Source organism: Leptinotarsa decemlineata, unplaced genomic scaffold, assembly GCF_025532065.1.
Source record: "Leptinotarsa decemlineata unplaced genomic scaffold, Ldec_3_MD MMD2_tig00000882_RagTag_RagTag, whole genome shotgun sequence".
In the NCBI taxonomy this organism is placed as follows: Eukaryota; Metazoa; Arthropoda; class Insecta; order Coleoptera; family Chrysomelidae; genus Leptinotarsa; species Leptinotarsa decemlineata.
The window spans coordinates 1,568,719-1,589,144 of record NW_027412556.1 but is presented as its reverse complement, the minus strand read 5'-3'; the positions used below and the strand labels follow the sequence as shown (position 1 = coordinate 1,589,144).

Below are 20,426 nucleotides of genomic sequence, written 5' to 3'. Positions count from 1 at the left end.
CATCCGACCATAGACATGACGAGTTGGACTGGCCGTTAGGTCATTTTCACTTGTGTGTATTGTGTATATAGTAATACACAAGTTGTATGTAGTAAAAGAGTACATTAGAGACAGAGGAACTTTGAACGCATCGCTTTTATCACGCATTCACTAGCTTACTCCCCAAGTCAAGCGCTTTTGTTTCGATACGGGCAGAGTGACCACCTGCAGGCAAATCTGGCATCTTTTGTGCAATGTTCTTCAAGGCGAACACTTGCAGTGGTACTTGTGAAAAAGCAATAAGTATTATTCTTTATTCAGCTGAGAATAACCACCTGTGTATATATTATGTTTCAATATTGTTGCATCTCAAGTCAACCGGCTGAGTTAGAAACTCTGACACGATTTTATACGATTTATATTATTCATATAGTATTCGAAAATATTCCATTTTATCCAGTTCTGAGCTGTTTGAAGTTGCAAGTTCTTTCAGCTCCTCGATAACTTATAACAATTACAAAATTTGAACCAAACAGACAAGGAGCGAGTAAAAACGTGGAATCATTTGAATAATAAATTCAAAGCTTTCATAATATACTACATTACTAGAAAACATCCATTTAATTTGTTTTAGTGTCGAGTATTTTATATCTATTATTCACTTGTTGAGCAGTGTACGAAATGTCAAACGTTGACAAATCCACTCGTCGCGTGTAATTATGGATGCGCAGCAGTCCTGAAAAAATAAAACTGTGAAACACAAACATCAAGGTTTTCGACAAGAGTGATACTACTGGTTGTAGTTATACTATGATTTAGTCACAGAACACAGAATAATAACTGTCGCAGTGATTTTTTTAGCGTTGTTATATTTGTAGTTTAGTAAACACATTAATGCAGAATGTCTGATACCGGTTTGGTAAATGTTATAGTTTTTTACATGTGGTGACCTGTGAGGTTTAATCTATTGATAAGCGGTAACAAACATGGATATAATTGATAAAGTTAAAAAAGAACCTTCGGAAGAAAATGAAATGTTAAGGGCATTACTTATGGGGGAAGGGAGTATAAAACAAGAGCCTATTCATCCAGAAGGAGGAATAAAACAGGAACCAGTCCATCCAGAAGGTAGAATAGAAGAGAATGAAAAGAATGGGCAACAAGTCTTCGATGAAGAGGAAACAAATATCCCTTTTTTCTGTGTAAATAATAATCTTCTTGATGTGAAATCTGAAGATATTCTCATAGATGCCATAAATAATGAAAAAAGACCAGTTCCAGTCTTTGTCGCAAACAATGATCCTCTGAATATCAAATCAGAAGATACTAATTTAACAGTTCCCGAGGAATCTCCCAAGAATGGCATGGTAGGATCAATTATTGAGGCCGAAGAGACCATTAAAAAGGAATGGGGCAGGTAAGATTTAACAATCACTATGCATGATAGTTTCTGGTTCTGATGAGTGTTTTTTATACAGTGTGTTCATTTAGAAACAATTCAAACCCAAATATTTCTTTGTCATTTTACCTATAATATCTGACTTATGTTGCGGGGAAGACATGTGAGTTACAACGGAAGATTATATGTAGGTATCAATTCCCTTGTTGATTAATTCATTTGGTAAAACCATTTCTTAATCGAGCTATAGAAAATGTGTGTAGGAACGCTCAAAGCCTTGGAATACATGTACAATCATCTACAAAATATGTTTATTATTATTAATTTTTTGATTCTGGTTAATGAACATTATGTTACTGGTAGCCAATGCTCGGACAGACAAGACTACTTACTATTCTGACCTAGTTAGGGTTACTATGGCGATGTATCTCCTAGGTCGTGTCTCCCGCTCAAATTCTACTTCTCTGTGCGGGTACCCATTTCCTTCGATGGTATTTTTGTTTGTGAGAAGCATAAAAGTGAGAAGTGTTTTGCGAGTTCAGTGTTTTTCTGCTATTGACAAAAATGTATCAAAGAATTTGCATAAAGTTATATGTAAAAAATGGAATTTGAGTGCTCAAAATCACCTGAAATGTTGACAGTGCCATACAGTGATCGTACTCTGAGTCAGAAAAATGTTTACAAGTGGTATACGCTTTCCACAGTAGGACGAGAAGATGTGAAGGATGACGCTTGCCCTGGAGGTGCTAGCACTGATTGAAATGTTGAGGAAGAGAAGGAAATTGTTATGAAGAATTGTCGAATCACTATTAGAGAAGGTACTGAGGATATTGGCATATTGGTGGGCTCATGTCAAGCAATGTTTTGGAAATTTTGAGCATGAAACTTGTGACAGCGGAGTTTGTTTGAAAATTGCTACTACATATTTATTGTCATCAATTGACAGTTTCCATTTAGACAAGGTGAGTTGAAGAGCAGTTTCACATGAGTGTTGCGATCTAAAACCTGATTGATACTCCATACCATATATCTTCGATATATGTGCATATTTGGTTATAAGCAGCTAACTAATACTTTTTCTAAAGGAGGCATAGTGTTAATGGGACGAAAGTTAAAGGCTTCATTTGCGTTGTAAACTTTAGGCACAGGAACAACTGTACTAATTTTGAGTTGATCTGGAAAATGCCCATTTATCAAAGAAGTATTGACAAAATCAAGAAGTACGTGACCTAGTACCGAGAAGATACTCTTGAGAACCTTTTTATTCATTATATTAGTGTTACACTTGTTATCCAAACATGAAATAATTGACTTCAATTCCTTCAGTGACAAACGTTTGAAATCGGACAAATTGCATCCAATCACAATCACATGACCATTGTACAGAAGCCGGAGTTCTTGCTTTAATATCAAGAATACTTTCAATGGAAAAATTATTAAAGCTTTCAGCTTTACATCAGGAAGGGGACTATTATTGGGTTTAATAAATGTTTTCAAAGATTTCCACATTTTCTTTGGATCATGCGAACAATCATCAATCTTCTGTTTGTAGTAGTCAGCTTTTTTCATTTTCAACAAATTAACCACTTCGTTTCTATAACTTTTATAAATAGCCCAATTGAGCTGTTCATCAATCATAGTTCTACAATTTTTAAATTTTTTTAAGCTTCATCCCTGTACCTTGCTGCAACAAAAACTTCATAATCATACCAAGGCAATTGGCTTTTATATTGTTTGTATGATTTTAATGGACTTATAATATTGACTTGTTCACTTATGTTCTTAACAAGTTTAGCATATATTGTATTGGTATCATTCAAGTTCAAGTTCCAGTTGCAATTCATTAATTTTTCATTCAAAAGAAGAAGTTTTGTTTCACTAAAATCCCTATATAATTTCAAAGTGCTAGATTTCTGCAGCTGACAGGATTTGATTGTAACAGTGATGATATTATGATCTGTAATACAGTCTTCATGGACTGTACATTGGTTTAAGTCTGAGGAGCTTAATACATAATCAATCAATGTACTACTATTATTAGTAACTCTTGTTGGTTCATGGATCAGTTGTTCCACCCCAATATTTGCAATGAAATTCTTGAATTTTTTCACCAAAGAATCATTCTCGTTAAGGAAGTTCAAATTGAAATCACCAATCAATATGCACTTATTTTGTTGAGAGAAAATATTTTCAGCCCAATTTTCAAAGTGATCAAAAAACTCATCAAACTTAGAACTAGGAGAACGATATAAACATCCAATCAATACATTTGTGAAGAAGGTGAAGATGTCGCTTCCGATTTGCATGTTTCCACAGTAATCCTTTTTGGTTCCGGTAATTCCTTCTGAAGTTCCTGGAAAATCTCTTCAAACTTTTTGGCGACTCCTTCAAGTTTCCGTCCGACTCTTTCAAGCATCGACTACTTTTTCCAATCCCTAATTTGTTTCCTAAAATACTTTTCCGAATTCTTCCTGAATATATTCCTGTACCTCCCCTTTACTCGTTTGGGAAGATTTCAAATCTTCCAATAAATGAAGGTACATCTGATTGTATTTTTCCTGCTTTTCCTATTTTTCCTGAATATTTACCAGCATGTCTATTTCCTGTTTTTCTTAAATACCTAATAGTATTTCACCATCTTCATTTTGGCGTAATTGTTCTTCCTCTCTTCTGCGATTTTCTTTATCTGCCAGGCCCGCTTGCAAAGCCTCGAACATTTCCTTAAGCTCTTCCATCTCGTCGTAATCGACACTCCTTGTTTTCACCATAAAACAGCAAAGTTTTAGTCAATTATTCCACTTCTGACACCAAATGTTACGTTTTCCCCATGGGTTGAACAATAGTTAATTACGCTGAATAATCAAACTTAACTTTATTTCACTTTGAATACAACGAACACTTTAACTATTATTTGAATTTCTATCGCTTTACTAGATCACTTCGCGTACCGCACTGTAACGTCCACTTGACTGTGGACGAAATTCCGTCGAAATCGGTAGCGTTATTCTCGTTGATTCTAGAGCGGCAGAGAACTTTGTGCATTCGCGCTGTCTTAGCTACGTCACGTTTGGATTATGGTTACCAGTGGCGGCCGGCGTTATTTTCTTTCGGGCATGTAGGCATGATTTACAAAAATATATTGTTGAAACTCCGTCTCAGTTTTTCATGGAGAATTTTCAATTTCTGGTATAGTTTCATTATATGGATATATATTTTTTGTTTGCTCCTTTATTTTATTATATATTCCCAAATTAGAACTTTGTAGGTATAAGCATATATATTACTTTTTTGACATAGTTAATTAACCCTGTAATTAGTTTGTAACTCTTGGGTAATAAAGGTAATCAAATCAAAATATACTTTATTGTCCGAAGATTTGCATCTCATTGACAAAGTCCAAGAAATACAATGGTAATATAGAAAAACTACTGTATAAGTAGAGCATTTAAGCGGAATTTGGAACGTAACTGGCTTATCAGTGTTTTTTTCATGTGTATGGCTCGAGAATCGGGTTAGTGGTGGCGTTATCGCTGTTTGAAAGATAATGAGTCGAGCGCGCTTGAAATGATTTGAGAACAATAATAATTGTGTATACATGGTCTATGCAGCGTTAAAGAAAAAAACATGGCGGCTGCTTGTCGAAAAATCATAAGGTATACAGGACGTTCTTTCTCGTAACATATCAATCAGCGTGCAGCGTTAAAGAAAAAACATAGCTGCCAGCGTTAAAGAAAAAAACATGGCTGCTATGGAGGTATACAGGGTGTGCAGCGTTAACACCGGTATACCTTATGACTTTTCGACAAGCAGTTGCCATGTTTTTTCTTTTACGTTAGCAGTTATGTTTTTTCTTCAACGCTGCACAACCTGTACACCTCCATGGCAGCCATGTTTTTTCTTTAACGCTGCACGCCTTGATTGATGTGTTTTAAGAAACAACACCATTTTTACCTTATGATTTTTCAACAAGCAGCCGCCATGGTTTTTTTCTTTTACGTTAGCAGACATGTTTTTTCTTTAACTCTGTATACCCAATTATTATTGTTCTCATATCGTTCCAAACGCGCTCGAGTCGTTATCTTTCAAAAACAGGCTAACCTGATTCTCGAGCCATACACAGGAAAAACACTGATAAGCCTCTTCTGTTCCAAATTCCGTTTAGATACTCTACTTCTGAATGATTTTCAAATTGTATCAACATTTTCTGAAATAAAGTATTAATACTTCTCATTCGAATATTTTCACTTTCCATAATTTTTCGGGAGTAGGTCTATCTGCCACATTATAGCCATGCAAAGGCATCAGTATTTTATATATTTGTTATAATATTTAAGTAAATTATGGGGAATAGTATTTTACTTTTCCTAAGTTCGGTTCTTATTTCCAGCGGCCTTATGGGAAGAGCATCCACATTAACATCAGGCTCAGCGACAGAAAATTGGAATATTTTTGAAGCTGACTCCAGACCTACATGTGCGAAATGTGGTCTAACTTTTAAACATAAAAGAAGTTTGAGGAAACATCAATTCATTCACAAGAGCTCCTCGGAAGTTCCTATGTATCAATGTGAAAAATGTCCATTCCAAACTAGGTACAAAAATAGTTACGAATCGCACAACTTGAATCTTCACGGAAACCCATTGTTGAAAAAATTCTCTTGCCAAAAATGCAACTATGGTACAAATCATTCAAATCTGTTGAAAAAGCACATCATTGCCAAACATTCACCGCTCACCACTAGCAAAAAAGAAAAGAAAGATTTCAAATGTGAATACTGCGGGTACAAGGCAAAAAAAAAATTTCTCTTGAACGCTCATAAACGTACTCACCAATCATCTTCGGAGGTAACCATGGAAAAGTGCCCTCTATGTCCTTATCAGTCGAAGCATCCAAGTGGCGTATCAAGTCATATGCTGACTCACAAGAGTTCCTCAGAAACGCCATTGTTCAAATGCGAACTTTGCTCTTACGAGTCTAAATGGAGACACTGTCTGAGAAATCACATTAAAGTTCACGAAAAGAAGTCTGAGCATGTGAAAGTTCGTGAATGTGAAATTTGTGAATTCACAACCAACAATATATATAGCTTGGAAGTTCACATGAAATCGCATAGAGAAAAGCCTGAGCAGCCTGAGAAATTTACCTGCTACACTTGTGGACATGAATCCAAAAAAAAGAATTTGCTTGTGCGTCACATGCTGGTTCATAAACCGTTGTGGCAGTTACAATTGTTTGAATGTGCTATGTGTGGTTTTAAAACTAAAACTAAAACTTCTTTGAAAAATCACATTCTGATAATGCATGGACCATTGGCTGATTTGCAAGTCAAACCAAATTTCTAGTATATCTCTATTTTCGAAGTATGTCTGAGATCCCCGCCTTATAAAGATAACAAAGATAACATCTCAAACTCAACTCAAAGTTATGCTATTCGTCTCACATTCAATATTCCTTTTCCTTTCCGTCAACAGCATAATTTTAAAACTAGATTCTTTATAACATCTCCCCTTTTTGATCAGAAAGTTGAACTGCAACACACCCTTGCGAAAAAGAGTGAAAAACTTCTGCTAGATAAAGTTTACTATGATACTAAGGAATTTCTTTCTGATGACTTCGCAACCTTTAATTGCAACTTCATCAATAGACCATAGACCATAGACTTTTGTGTTAATTCTTGACCTTTATTTTACTGTTAAATTTCAAATTGTTATAGTTCTTAAGCCTGCTTTGTCAACAGAACCAAAACTTTTTGTGACAATAAAGCATTTGTGACTCTGACTTTCATTTCCATTTTATTTTTTGACAGAAATTGCAGCATGCCCATGTACAAAATCAACTTTCACTTGTTATAGTAGACTTTTCAAAATGAAAATGAAAGAATTTATCACAGAACACCTATATGTTCTGTGGTTTGGCTCACAATTGAAAATGAATTGTTCATGTTCCATAGTGAATGTTGAAATAAAAATGAAGATGAAAGTCTGTTGCATAAATCCAGTCTCTCAAATCATGTTTGAAGCTTTGGAATTCTGTATTAGAAAAGCCATATGAATGTCCTCCATAAAAACATTGAAAAGCAATGGTCCCACACGGGATCCTTGGGGCATACCGGAAGGTACTGAACTTCCAGAAGATTTAAATCAGAGTTATCTGTGTCCGATTAGAGATATAACTTCGGAGTATGGTTAACTTTATCAAACGCATGAGTAAATGGAGTAAACTTGGCCACCTACGTCCGAGATGTTTGAGAGATAATCTACATAGACAAGATTAGGGTTCAGTATACTGATCATGAAATAATGGGTCTAAGAATAGTGTTAGGTGTATAGTAATAAGAAAATTTTAAATTTTGGCAATGCTACTTTGGATACAGATTGCTCTGTAGTTTGTAATATCAGACTTATCACCAAATTTGTATATAGGGGTTAACAAGCAGTATTTTCATTAGTTTGGCAAAATGCCCTGTTTACTGGAATAATCGAAAATAAAATGTAAAGGTCGTGTTAGAACAAAGCTACATTACTTCAATAATGATGGAGGAAAACCATCCGAACCAGGACCGGACCAGTATAATTATACTGTATAATTAGTTTTACTGAAGTTCAGTAACAAAGATCTGTCAAAGTACCAAGCAGATAACTGGTTGACTGAAATTGTAATTTTCATTTGTAGTGATTCATAATCTTTAGCTTTAAATAGTAGAAGGGGTAATCTGCATATAATGTGGTTGACGAATCCGATTAGGTCAAGGGCAGATCATTAATATATAAGATAAATAGTATAGGCCCCAATATAGATCCTTGTGGAACTCCTAGTGCATTAATATCCATTGGTAAGAAAACAGACCTCCCTAATTTGGATATTTTAATCATTTGAGATCTGTCTTTTAAGTTCGAGTCAAAGCAATCATAGGTAATACCACTGATTCCGTACCTATACAACAAGCTTAGTAACGTACCTGTAAATAACAAAATGAATAGGAGTATTCATTTGATAAATATGTAACATAAGTCTGCAGCTGAATAAATTTATTGTATTTTTCATATGATGTTTTTTAATTACCTTAGATATTCAAAAAACAAGTGGTTTAGTGCTTGGATCCATGAAAAGAGATCAGCAGAGTTAATCCTGTCTGAACTTCTCTCGAGAATAATTAAGCAATCAGTTGAAGTATGAAAAGCTTTGCCGCTTTTGGGAACCCTGATGCCGTTGATTAGTGATAATTTATCCAGTATTGATTTGTCAGTACAACTAGGACAATCGGAACCAAAATTTTGAGCAATGTGCACTTGCAAACTCTGAAAGGAAACTTAATAAATATAAAAATAAATCTTCATTATTGATGCGTTTACAGAAATCGAAGTCAGTCTGATGACTGTGTCAAGATTCAGAAAATAAATATTTCAAAACATTCATTTTTCATCTACACAGTGTGATCTGACAAATGCCTGCCGCAAAACAACTACGTCCCGATTAATACTACAATGGCAAGTGATGATTTCCTCATAGAGGAAATTTTTGCAGATGGTTTTCCATTCATCGAACAGCAATGATTATAAAAAAGTCAATCAATCCTCGGCAACAGAATGGGGGCATCGAAGAATAAAATTAAAGAAGCTTGGTCAATTATTAGTGATATGAGAGGTAAAATAAAAAAGAAAAACTCTCTGAACTCTCGCTTGATCCTAATACAGTGTGTAACAGCGAAAACTTAACAGAGCCGTTTTTTAATATAAAAAGTAATATTTTTAAGAAAAGCTCGGACACGTCGATTTCTAATTAAAGGGGGACACCTTTTAGACTAATCAGATTTTTTGTAGTACGCACCCCTCGGAGGGGTGCGTCCGACGACCCTTATTTAGATAGGGAAAGTAGGTCGAGTGGCACACTTGTTTTAAAGGTCTTTTGAATACCTTTACAACTCTGTTAAAAGAAAATTTTTGTAACGATTGGTTTTCGAGATAATTTGAAGTTAAAATTGCCATGTTAATAATACATTAGACAGACCACTCGGTAACTTGTATGCCTAAATGAAAAAAATTTCGAGCAGTTCTTCTTATCAATTTTTTTGTTAAATAAAATCCTTTTTTAAAATCAATACCCACTTCTCTTCTTCCAGTTTTCGTTAGTACATCGTTCGATTGTTTTGTTTAAACTGGTCGTGTATTGTTATTTGTTTAAAAATGCCTTACACTACTGCTGAAAGGGTTTCAGTTATTGCTTTATTTTTTGGCAACGACCAAAATGCTAAATGAACATTAAATTCATTTAACGAACAAAACCCTGGTAAACACCTAAGCAGAAATCACGTTCTGGATTTGGTCACAAAATTCAGGGAGACAGGTTCGGTTTTAAATAAGAAAAGAAATGTTCAGAGAAGGGTAGTGAATGACGCTAATGCGATAATGCGATTGGAGTGATTGGTTAAGTCATCGCCAATCCCAGGTTAAGTACCAGAGGTTTATCAGCAATGGCCGGAATAAGCCACATGAGCGCATGGAGAATCCTTAAAAACCACAAATTCCATCTTTACAAAATTAAACTTGTTCATGAGTTTTGTGAGGGCATGAGTGAGAGATTAATGCAAAATCCAAAGCTGCTTTATAACATCTGTTTTTAGGACGAAAACTCATTTTATTTAAATGGTTGCGTGAACCGTCACAATTGCCGTTATTGGTTGGATGAAAACCCAAGACAATACGCAGAAATACATACCCAACATCCCCAAAAGTTGAATGTCTGGGCCGGAATATTAGGCAATCATATTATAGGTCCATTTTTCATTTATGGAAATTTAACCGGTGATTCCTATTTACAACTTCTTGAAGAGGCAATACAACCTTGTATAGTTGAAATAATTGAACAGGATCCAAGATGTCAAGATGGAATTATCCATTTCCACCACCCCATTATGCCCAGCAGGTTCGAAATTTTTTGAATAATCATTTCGAAGGACAATGGATTGGCAGAAGAGGTCCAATTGAATGGCCAGCACGATCACCAGATTTGACACCACTGGACTACTTTTTGTGGGGATATTCAAAGTATAAAGTTTATGTTACACAGCCAGCCAATTTGAATGAATTATGTCGTAGAATTATTGATGAATGCCGAGCTATAACTCCTGAGATGTTGAATAATGTAAGAGCAAAATTCGAACAAAATCTTTATTGTTGCATGGAGCAAAATGGCGCACATTTTGAACATTTACTCTAAATTTTCTATGTGAGTTACCCTTATTAAGTGTTTCTTTTTTTGTGTGTGCTTTAAAAACAATTATTAGGATTTATTAACTCTAAAACAGTTTTTTAAACTTTTCTGTGTCATCAGCATTCAAGGAAATCAGCAGGTTGTATTCGTTGTGTAGGTAAGTTTTTAGTATGATTCACTTTTTTATCAGAAGCGTAAAATATCCACGTCAAAAGGCAACCTTCATAAGGAGGTGCCACTCAATTTACCTAAAATGTAAGGGTGGTAACCAACCCATCCCCCGAAAAAATCTCCTCGTAATAAACAAATAATTCTTACTTTTTTACGAAATCAAATGGACACGTATTAGCAGGTTGTCATAAAAAGCAAAGATTTATTTTTTTTATGAAAGTTCTGAACGTAAATTGTACCTTAAAAACAATTTGATTTATTTTAAAAAGAGTTGAACTCAATAAAAATACCTTTGAATCTTCAAATTATCTCGAAAACTAATCGTTACAAAAATTTTGTTTCAACAGAGATGTAAAGGTATTCGAAAGACCTTTAAAACAAGGTGCCACTCGACCTACTTTCCCTATCTAAATAAGGTTCGTCGGACGCACCCCTCCGAGGGGGTGCGTACTACAAAAAATCTGATTAGTCTGAAAGGTGTCCCCCTTTAATTAGAAATCGACCTGTCCGAGCTTTTTTTAAAAATCTTACTTTTTATATTCAAAAACGGCTCTGTTAAGTTTTCGTTGTTACACACTGTATATACATACACATATACATGAATACAATACTAATTTATCGACTAGAAACACCTGAAGCGAGTAAACAAAAAACAAAATAAAGTAAAGATTTAGGAGAGTTAAGCAAAAAATTAGGTGGAAAACTTGTGTGCAGCAAGCTAGGAGAATAATTGAAAAAAAAAACATAAGTCAGATATAGAACTAACAAGTAAAAACATAGTTCAAGTGTATTACAAAAAGAAACATAATTCAGCAGTAATACAGTAGTAGTAATAAGCTCACATGGTAGAATAACTTTGAATTTGGGCTCATGTATTTTGACTAGACTGTAAAAGTTTCTCAACGTGGTTCTTAACTTGACCAATAGGTTCATAATAAATGTCGAGATTTTCACAGAGTTGATTGTAAAGTTTGCTCATTGCAACAACTGATGACTTGAGTAATATGTTTGTTCTAGAATTTGGTAGATAAAAAGTCAGTTCATTTCTAGAATTGATTCGTGGAACATGAAAGTTGAAGTGGGAGAGTAGTTCGGGACACTCAATCAGATTATTCACTAGTTTATAAATGAAAATTATAGAGTAGTAGGTTCTTTGGTTTTGAAGGGATAAAAGATTAAATTCATTCAGTAGTATTCTGTTGTCGATGCCTTGTTCAGGGTAAACTCCTTCTAGCTTGTAAGTAATATATTTCATGAAACCTCTTTGTATAGACCCGATTTTGTTTATGTGGACATGGTATATGGGTGACCATATAAGGGAGGCATATTCCAGCCGAGATTTGACGTATGCATTGAAAAGAGTTAAAAAACTGTCTCTGCTACGAAAGTTCCTACAGTTACGATAAATGAGCCCTAGCATCCGTTTGGCTGAGCATGTTATTGTGTCATAGTAGATGGAGAAACTCAGTTTAGGGTCAAATGTGACACCAAGATCCCTTTGATGAGTGCTTTTTTGAAGAGGTGTGTTATTTATGCAGTAAATATAATGAAAGTGCAAATTCCTTGATATTCAACACATTTAAATATCTCACATTTTTCAAACCATCTTTTTATTTCGTTATTGAAAAGTAAAATGTGTTTGAGGTGTCCTTTTAACTAACTCGATTTTGTTTCCAGTTGTCTTGAGGGAGGAAATTCAAAAAATGCATCAGTCTCTGGATCTGAAAATGAGAAAGTTTTCGCCTGTGAAATATGCGGTCTAGCTTTTGCTCTGCGATGTAGATTGAAGAGTCATGCAGTAATTCACAAGAGCTCCTCGGAAGTTATTATGTATCGATGTGAAAAATGTCCATTCCAAACTAGGTACAAAAGTAGTTTTGAAGTACACAACTTCAATCTTCACGGAAAGTCATCACAGTTGAAAAAGTTTTCATGTGAAAAATGCAACTATGATACTAACTACAAATCAGTGATGAAAAAACACTACATTCGAAAACATTCAGGGCTTGCCGAGAAGACGAAGAAAGATCTCAAATGCGAATTTTGTGATTATAAGACCAAAAAAAAATATCTGTTGATCGCACATTTAAGAGTCCACCAATCGCCGTCAGAACTAAACATGTATAAGTGTCCTTTGTGTCCACATAAGACGAAACACCCAAGTAACATCTCCATTCATATGTTGACCCACAAAAGTGCCTCAGAAACTACATTATTCGAATGTGAACTTTGCTCATACAAGTCCAAATGGAGTCACTGCCTGAGAAACCATATTAAAGTTCACGAAAAGAAATCAGAACATGTGACAATCCGTAAATGCGAAATTTGTGAATTCACAACGAACAATATATACAGCCTGGAAACTCACATGAAATCACATCAAGCGAAACCTAAGAGAACTTTCACATGTTACACTTGTGGACATCAAACTAAAGAAAAAGGTCATCTTGTACTTCATATGTTGGTTCATAAACCTTTATTGCAACTGGAATTGTTTGAATGTGCTGTGTGTGGCTTTCGAACAAAAACTAAAAAGGGTTTGAGGAATCACATCATGACTGTCCATGGACCTGGGGCTAATATCCAGATCAAACCAAACTTTTAAATCACCTCATTTCCAAAATGTCATCGAATGAAATTATAAAAGTGGATCGGATTTTCTTATTCAACTGAACTAAGTGACAAAGAAAGGTAAACACCTATTTATATTGAAAATATTTTATTGATTTTTCACTTACATACTTGACAGATAATAGCAAACAAACGAGTAAGTTTCCAGAGAAATTGGATGATCGTGAAACCAGTGAAGTTCAGTAGTATGTTGCAGATCCTCGATGTCTTATACACTCGTGGACACATCTGGGCGTAGTCCACACATGTTCGATTGGTGAAAGATCGAGCGATCTGGATGGCCATGGTAAGCAGTTAATGTCATGCTGATCCATGAAGTCTAGAGTTACCCTAGCGGTCTAGCGTTGTCTTGTTGAAATATGGGGTTCTCGATGGACTCAACGAAGAGCTGTCATGTTGCCTCTAATGAAGACTGAAGGTGTCACTATACCAACAGTATGGTGAACATTCCTCTCCACATCAAACTGGGGATCTTCTATTTCTTGCTCGTCCATCTTGCATACCCAAACAAAAGCGAGATTCATGGCTGAAGACTACACAGTTCCACTGTTGATACCAATTTATTCTGTCTCTGCACCAGTGTAATCGGTTGCGTCAATGCTCGAGAGTCAGTAAGAAACTTCTTATTCGCCGGTATACTATACGTATTCCAACAACTCTTTCTTGTTCTTCAAACCACTGATTCGCAATTGCCCTAGTAGAAATGAAATGATCCCTAAGAGCCAAAACTCTTTATCGGCGATCATAACGCGCTGTTGTTCCCCTGCGACGACCGGCGCCCCTAGCTCTGTGTTCTTGGCCTTCTTGGGTCCATGCCTGATAACATCTCAGAATAGTACGGAACGGTCGATTGGTTCTTTTTGAAATTTCTCTAACTGAAAAACCTGCCTCACGTAAGCCAACGAATCATCCTCTCTCAAAATCACTCAGTTGAGGAATACGACGAAGTCTTCGCAATCGAGGCATAGTGTTAACAATACGAAACACTTCACAAAGAACTCTTTAACAGTTAAAGCACAAATAAGAATAAAAATTAGAGAAATGATAAATGCTCACACAAAAAAAAACTGGTCAGAATAGCTTCTGATACGACTGAAATTTTACTGGCAAAACATTATTGAAATATTTTCAATATAAATGGGTGTTTACCCTTCTTTGTCACTTAGTATATAATCAACAAATAATATAAAATGAAATTCAGTATTTAAATAGATATCTGAAATTTGCAGTCCCTTCATTCTTAACCTGAGAGAGAAATACTTTTACTGTCCTTAGGAAACAGGGTCCTGTTAACAAACGTTATTGACCTATGTTGAAAACAATATTGTTGTACCCTAAAGAAAATTGCGCCGTCCGCCACTGGTATACATAAACCAATAGTGACGCGCTCAGTCCGACTGACGCTTCGTGAATTTTCGATGTTCGCTGCCGTTCTAGACGTGTCGAGAAAAATTCCACCGGCCTCCATGGAATTCCGATGAATTTTCTGCCGCCTTCGATTGCCGAATATAAACGCGTTAGATGCATTCGTCTATCGGGACAGTCAAGTTTCGCTGACAGTGCGGTGCAGTGCGATATAATAAGGCAGTAAACTATTGAATAATAGTTGAAGTTGCAGTTCGAGTGTTTTGTTTTATTGCTAAATGAAATAAAGTTGAGTTTGATTATTGTTCAGTGTAGTCAATTATTGGTATTTCCACGGGAATAACGTAACAATATGAAAGTAATCACTAAAATTGTATCTATTTAAAATAAAGTATATCATGTACAGTGTAGTAAAGCGAATACATGAAAATACGTGAAAATTATACTGAAAATTTTTATTTCATTGTATACAACAGCCTCAAAAATTAAACAGGCATTTGGCAATGACAGTGTCAATGAACGCACTGTTCGACGTTGGTATGCGGTTTTTAATGGTTTAAAACGTATTGGAAAGGTCAAAAAGCTCTAAAAGTGACTGCTTCAGTTGCAGTTGAAACTTCTGAAGAATGTAACCAAAGACGAGCACGGCAAAATCCTGAAACCAACCAAAACACTGACGCCATCAGTGAAAGCATACATTCCTATATTCAATTGGGTCGTTGCTTGAATATTTATGTTGTTGAATAAATTTCCCCCCAATTCATTAGCTGCGCTCCACAGAAACAATAGAACAGTCGTCCAGTCATACCGCTCTCCCACTCCCGTTACCATGATCTCCCATGATCCTTTCTTTGATCCTCTTTTTATCCTCATTATTACTATCCATTCCCTCCACGTCACGCTATCTCTATCCATCCCTTTTGTCGCCATCCTCACGGGTTTTCTTGTTTCCTATGTTGTCTTCCTCATATCCTCTGCGCCAGACTATCTGAGTACGTGCTCTCCTTTCACCCCTTTCCTCAATCATCCGTTGAATATCCGGTGCCCTTTTGTTCTTCACCCTCCCCGCTTTTATTCTCTCCACAGCCATGGCAGAGTCTCTAATCACAATCACGCTATCTTCCACTCTTTCGATCGCAATCGTTTCTGTTATCTATACTAAAACCAATAATGATTGAGAGTAGAAGTAAGCCCAGTTGATAGCAAATCGGTGGCGTGCTTATTAATTATTTCATTAAAACTTTGCAATATCGTAATTTACCTAATCGTTGTAGTCATTAGGTGGGCCTTATGAAAACGGAGTAATAATCGTGGTAATTATAGTAGGTACCAAATAAATTAACAATATTAATAAAAAACACATATATATATATATATATATATATATATATATATATATATATATTATATATATATATATATATATATAACTTTTTTTCACTATTGGGTTGCAGCAATTGATAAGTGAACTCTTTATAACTATTCTCAAGCTTTCGAGTAACTTAAACTCATCGTCAGAGGTACTAGAAAATACAAATTACAAATTTTTGATAATATAAATGTAAATGTACAAATTTTCGTCTAATCTTCAACCTCAGATTCGTCACTGTTGCTACCACTATCATCAAAGTGAATTATGATTGGTTCAATATTGTGTTCAATACGGTTGTCTACGTCCCACATTTTTTGCTCCTCTTTTGAAACATGCTGCATGCATTTCTTCCAGTCTTCTGCAGAAACAGTTCGAATAGCTTTTTGTAGGTGATGTTGCACGTCCACTAATTTAAATGTTCTGTTTTCTCGTGCCACATATCCTTTTACTTGCGCCCAGATTAATTCTATTGGGTTTAATTCGCAGTGGTATGGTGGTAACCTTAAAACTGTAATTCCACGACTTAACGCCATTTCATCCACTGCGGATTTTTTATATTTGTCTATGTGTAATTTTGTTAGCTGAAGTAGTTCTGCCTTTAAACTATCTTTGTTATATTGGATGTTCTTATTAATTAACCATTCTTGAATTGCTGCTTTTTTCCATGATTGTTTTGGTAATGGTTCTAAATGTCGACTATGGTATGGGGCATTGTCCATGACGATGACAGACCCAGGTTCCACAAGTTGAATGATGCCTTCAAACTATTTTTCAAACACCTCCGCATTCATCTCTTCATGATAGTCGCCTGTTTTCTTAGATTTAAATATTGATTCACCATTTGGTAAAAATCCACTGTCGCTTCCTATATGCGTAACTATCAGACGACTATCTTTTCCAGGTGGCTGTTTTAACCCAACTGACAAACCTTCAATAAAGGCTTGTCGTGCACTTGTTATATTACCATCCTGCCATACTTTTTTGGCCGTATGTCCTTGGTTAACCCATGTCTCGTCCATGAAGTACAATTTTTTTTTGAGCTTCCGAAATTCGTCAATTTTTCTTAGATAGTTTCTTCTCCATGCTATTATTTCTTGACGTTCAATGAGAATGCTTTTCCTGTCAACTTTTCCGTACGTAATTTTCATTTCGTGTACAAGTTTCCTAAAAGTTTCTTTACCCATTTTTGGGACCAATTCATGATCGCTAAGTGCCTCCAGAACTGTTTGTAGTGTGGGCAACTCATTTCTGAAAAAGAAACTGTGAATAGTTCTGCGTATATTGGTTTTGGTTTCTTCATCAACTGTTATTTTTTTTCGTCCGCTACTAGTTTTTGGCGTTTGTACGTCCCCATGAATTTCTGCTTCTCTTAGTATTTTGTAAATCGATGATTTTGAAACACCGGTATAATCAGAGCACATATCAACTAATTTATCTTTTGTAATTGTGGAACTTAATGATGTAGAATTGCCGGTTGGTTATTCGGAGGTACACATGTAGAATTACAGCACATATGCACAAAGTCATCTTTTGGTGGCTGATGATCTCTTTCAAGACAGTGAAATACTCGCAGTACAATTTGTTTTTCTCTTACTGACCGAGACTCCGACCGTTTTACCTTTTTCGACGTGGGAGGCCCGACCATGTCTCCCATTTTTTGAGTAGTTTGAGAACGGTGTAGAAATATAACTATGTAACGCTTAAACACTTATTAGCACTATTATTTTCACCAATTGTTATCACAACACGTCGATTGCTGACTAACTTAAATGTAAAACGTACAATTCACGCTGTATAATTCACAAACCAATGATACGCTCATGGCTGCAAGTACATTAGTGAGGACTGCAACGATGAGATGGAAGTTACGGTAAAGTGACAAAGACAGAAATATCGTTGCGTACAGCGTTGCCACTAGTTGTAATAAATATCTAACACTATACAGAAAATAATGAATTTTAACTGATCAGTAATCAGGAAATGTATAAGTATTACTCATTACAAGCTCATTACTGATTTTTGTCAGAAATAATACCTTTTAATCGTACTAGTATTGTGTATTATCCATAATTTGCCACAACCTACAACTCTACTGCTTACTATATTTTGATTCTGCTATGAACTGGTAACGTAAAATTTAGATATGACGACGCGCTTTACTCTCAATCATTATTGGTTTTACTATATTTCCTGTTATCCATTCATTCTCCCTCCATGTGCCATGCCTTGCATCCAAGGGAATATCCTGTCAGCCCCTTTCACTCTGTTCTCAATCTTTCTTATCACATTCATTCAACATTCGTGGTGACTGACTCTCGCTTCAATATGAAGCGGGGTCATCCCTGAGATCACACTTGGTGCGGCCTATGGCGTCGTCCTATATGATATGCCACACATGATACTATAAGGAAGGGCCTCTGTGCCGCGCTTCAGCCCAATATTCCGCCTGGTCCATCTCATCAATTTCCCCGCCAATTCACTCAGTTTTTTTCTAACTTCCTTGTGGTGTTCTATAAGGAAAGCAAACTGAATAAATGACAACTAATTTGACATAGGTGGCTTCAACAAGATGGCCGTTATCAATTGTTAAAGTTCGGAAGTTCCTGATGGAAGACCCTAAATATACACGCATACTTAGATAATGAAAGTGCAAATCTCTTGATATTTCACATTTTTCAAACCATCTTTTTATTTCGTTTTTGAAAAGTAAAGTTTGAGGTGTCCTTTTAACTAACTCGATTTTGTTTCCAGTGGTCTTGAGGGAGGAAATTCAGCAAATGCATCAGTCTCTGGATCTGAAAATGAGAAACTTTTCGCCTGTGAAATATGCGGTCTAGCTTTTGCATGGCCCAGTAGATTGAAGAGGCATGCAGTGGTTCACAAGAGCTCCTCGGAGGTTCCCATGTATCAATGTGAAAAATGTCCATTCCAAACTAAGCATAAATATAGTATCGAAACACACAATTCCAATCTTCACGGAACGTCATCACAGTTGAAAAAGTTCTCATGTGAAAAATGCAAATATGAAACTAACAGCATATCATGCATGAAAAAACACTACATTTGGAAACATTCGGGGTTTGCCGAGAAGAAGACAGAGAAGAAAGATCTCGAATGCGAATCTTGTGATTATAAGACCAAAAAAAAATATCTGTTGATCGCACATTTGAGAATTCACCAATCGTCGACAGAACTAGTCATGTATAAGTGTCCTCTCTGCCCATATCAGTCCAAACATAAATGTGGCGTTTCAAACCACATGGTGAGGCACAAAAGTGTCTCTGAAACTCGAATGTTCAAATGCGAACTTTGCTCCTATAAGTCCAAATGGAGTCATTGTCTGAGAAACCATATTAAAGTTCACGAAAAGAATTCAGAACATGTGACAATCCGTAAATGCGAAATTTGTGAATTCACAACCAACAATATATACAGCCTGGAAACTCACATGAAATCACATCAAGCGAAAACTAAGAGAACTTTTACATGTTACACTTGTGGACATCAAACTAAAGAAAAAACATCTCTTGCATATCATATGTTGGTTCATAAACCTTTATGGCAACTGGAATTGTTTGAATGTGATGTGTGTGGCTTTCGAACAAAAACTAAAAAGGGATTGAAGAATCACATCATGACTATCCATGGACCTGGGGCTAATATCCGGATCAAACCAAACTTTTAAAACACCTCATTTTCAAAATGTCATCGAATGAAATTATACAAGTTGATCGAATTTTCTTATTCAAATATAATCAACAAATAATGTAAAATTTAATTCAGTCTTTGAATAGATATCTGAAATTTGCAGGCACTTCATTTTCAACCTGAGAGAGAAATGCGTTTTTTACCATTTTTAAAAGTGTTAAAAAACAGAAAGTTTCAATTCTCTTTTCTTCATTATGATTTCCTACCTCGGTAATACGTTTATTGTCCTAAGAAAACAGGTTTCTGTTACCAAACGTGATTGAGCTATGTTATAAACACTATTGTTGTAAATCATGCCCTAAAGAAAATAACGCCGTCCGCCACTGGTAGCCATAAACCAATTGTGACGTAGCTAAGAGCAAGTTTGAGTATTGTTCAGTGTAGTCAATTATTGGTAAACCCACGGGGAATAAGGTAACAATATAACAGTATGTAATCACTAAAATTTTATCTGTATTTCATCAGTTCGGACTTCCATTTTCTAACATTAAATAAATTGATTTGAAAACCCTGAAAAAAAATTTAAAAAATTAATCGAAAATAACAATTTTAGTAAACAAAAAACTGAAATTAAAAAGAAATAACATACAA

At 35.5% G+C, this 20,426-nt stretch overlaps 1 protein-coding gene and 1 long non-coding RNA gene across 5 annotated transcripts; one reads left to right on the top strand and one right to left on the bottom strand.

Moving 5' to 3' along the window:
- The first annotated feature begins 743 nt into the window (after positions 1-743).
- Positions 744-19,935, top strand: LOC111508283 (uncharacterized). Of its 4 annotated transcripts, none has more exons than XR_002722504.2 (3): positions 744-1,396; positions 12,437-13,450; positions 18,879-19,017. XR_002722504.2 is itself a non-coding variant. In XM_074174762.1 (3 exons), exons 1-3 carry the CDS (start codon positions 966-968, stop codon positions 19,810-19,812), a joined length of 1,551 nt encoding a protein of 516 aa, XP_074030863.1. In that variant the 5' UTR covers positions 765-965; the 3' UTR covers positions 19,813-19,935. The 4 variants fall into 4 exon arrangements, 3 of the variants coding, with proteins under 3 accessions (XP_074030863.1, XP_023019494.2, XP_023019491.2); XM_074174762.1 differs by having other exon boundaries at positions 765-1,396; positions 12,437-12,622; positions 18,879-19,935; XM_023163726.2 differs by lacking the exon at positions 12,437-13,450 and having other exon boundaries at positions 786-1,396; positions 18,879-19,935.
- On the bottom strand, positions 8,386-8,798 carry LOC141482115 (uncharacterized). Its single transcript, XR_012465352.1, has 2 exons — positions 8,731-8,798; positions 8,386-8,676 (listed from the first exon to the last, which is right to left on the bottom strand). It is a non-coding gene; the product is annotated as an uncharacterized lncRNA (long non-coding RNA).
- Positions 19,936-20,426: the final 491 nt, after the last annotated feature.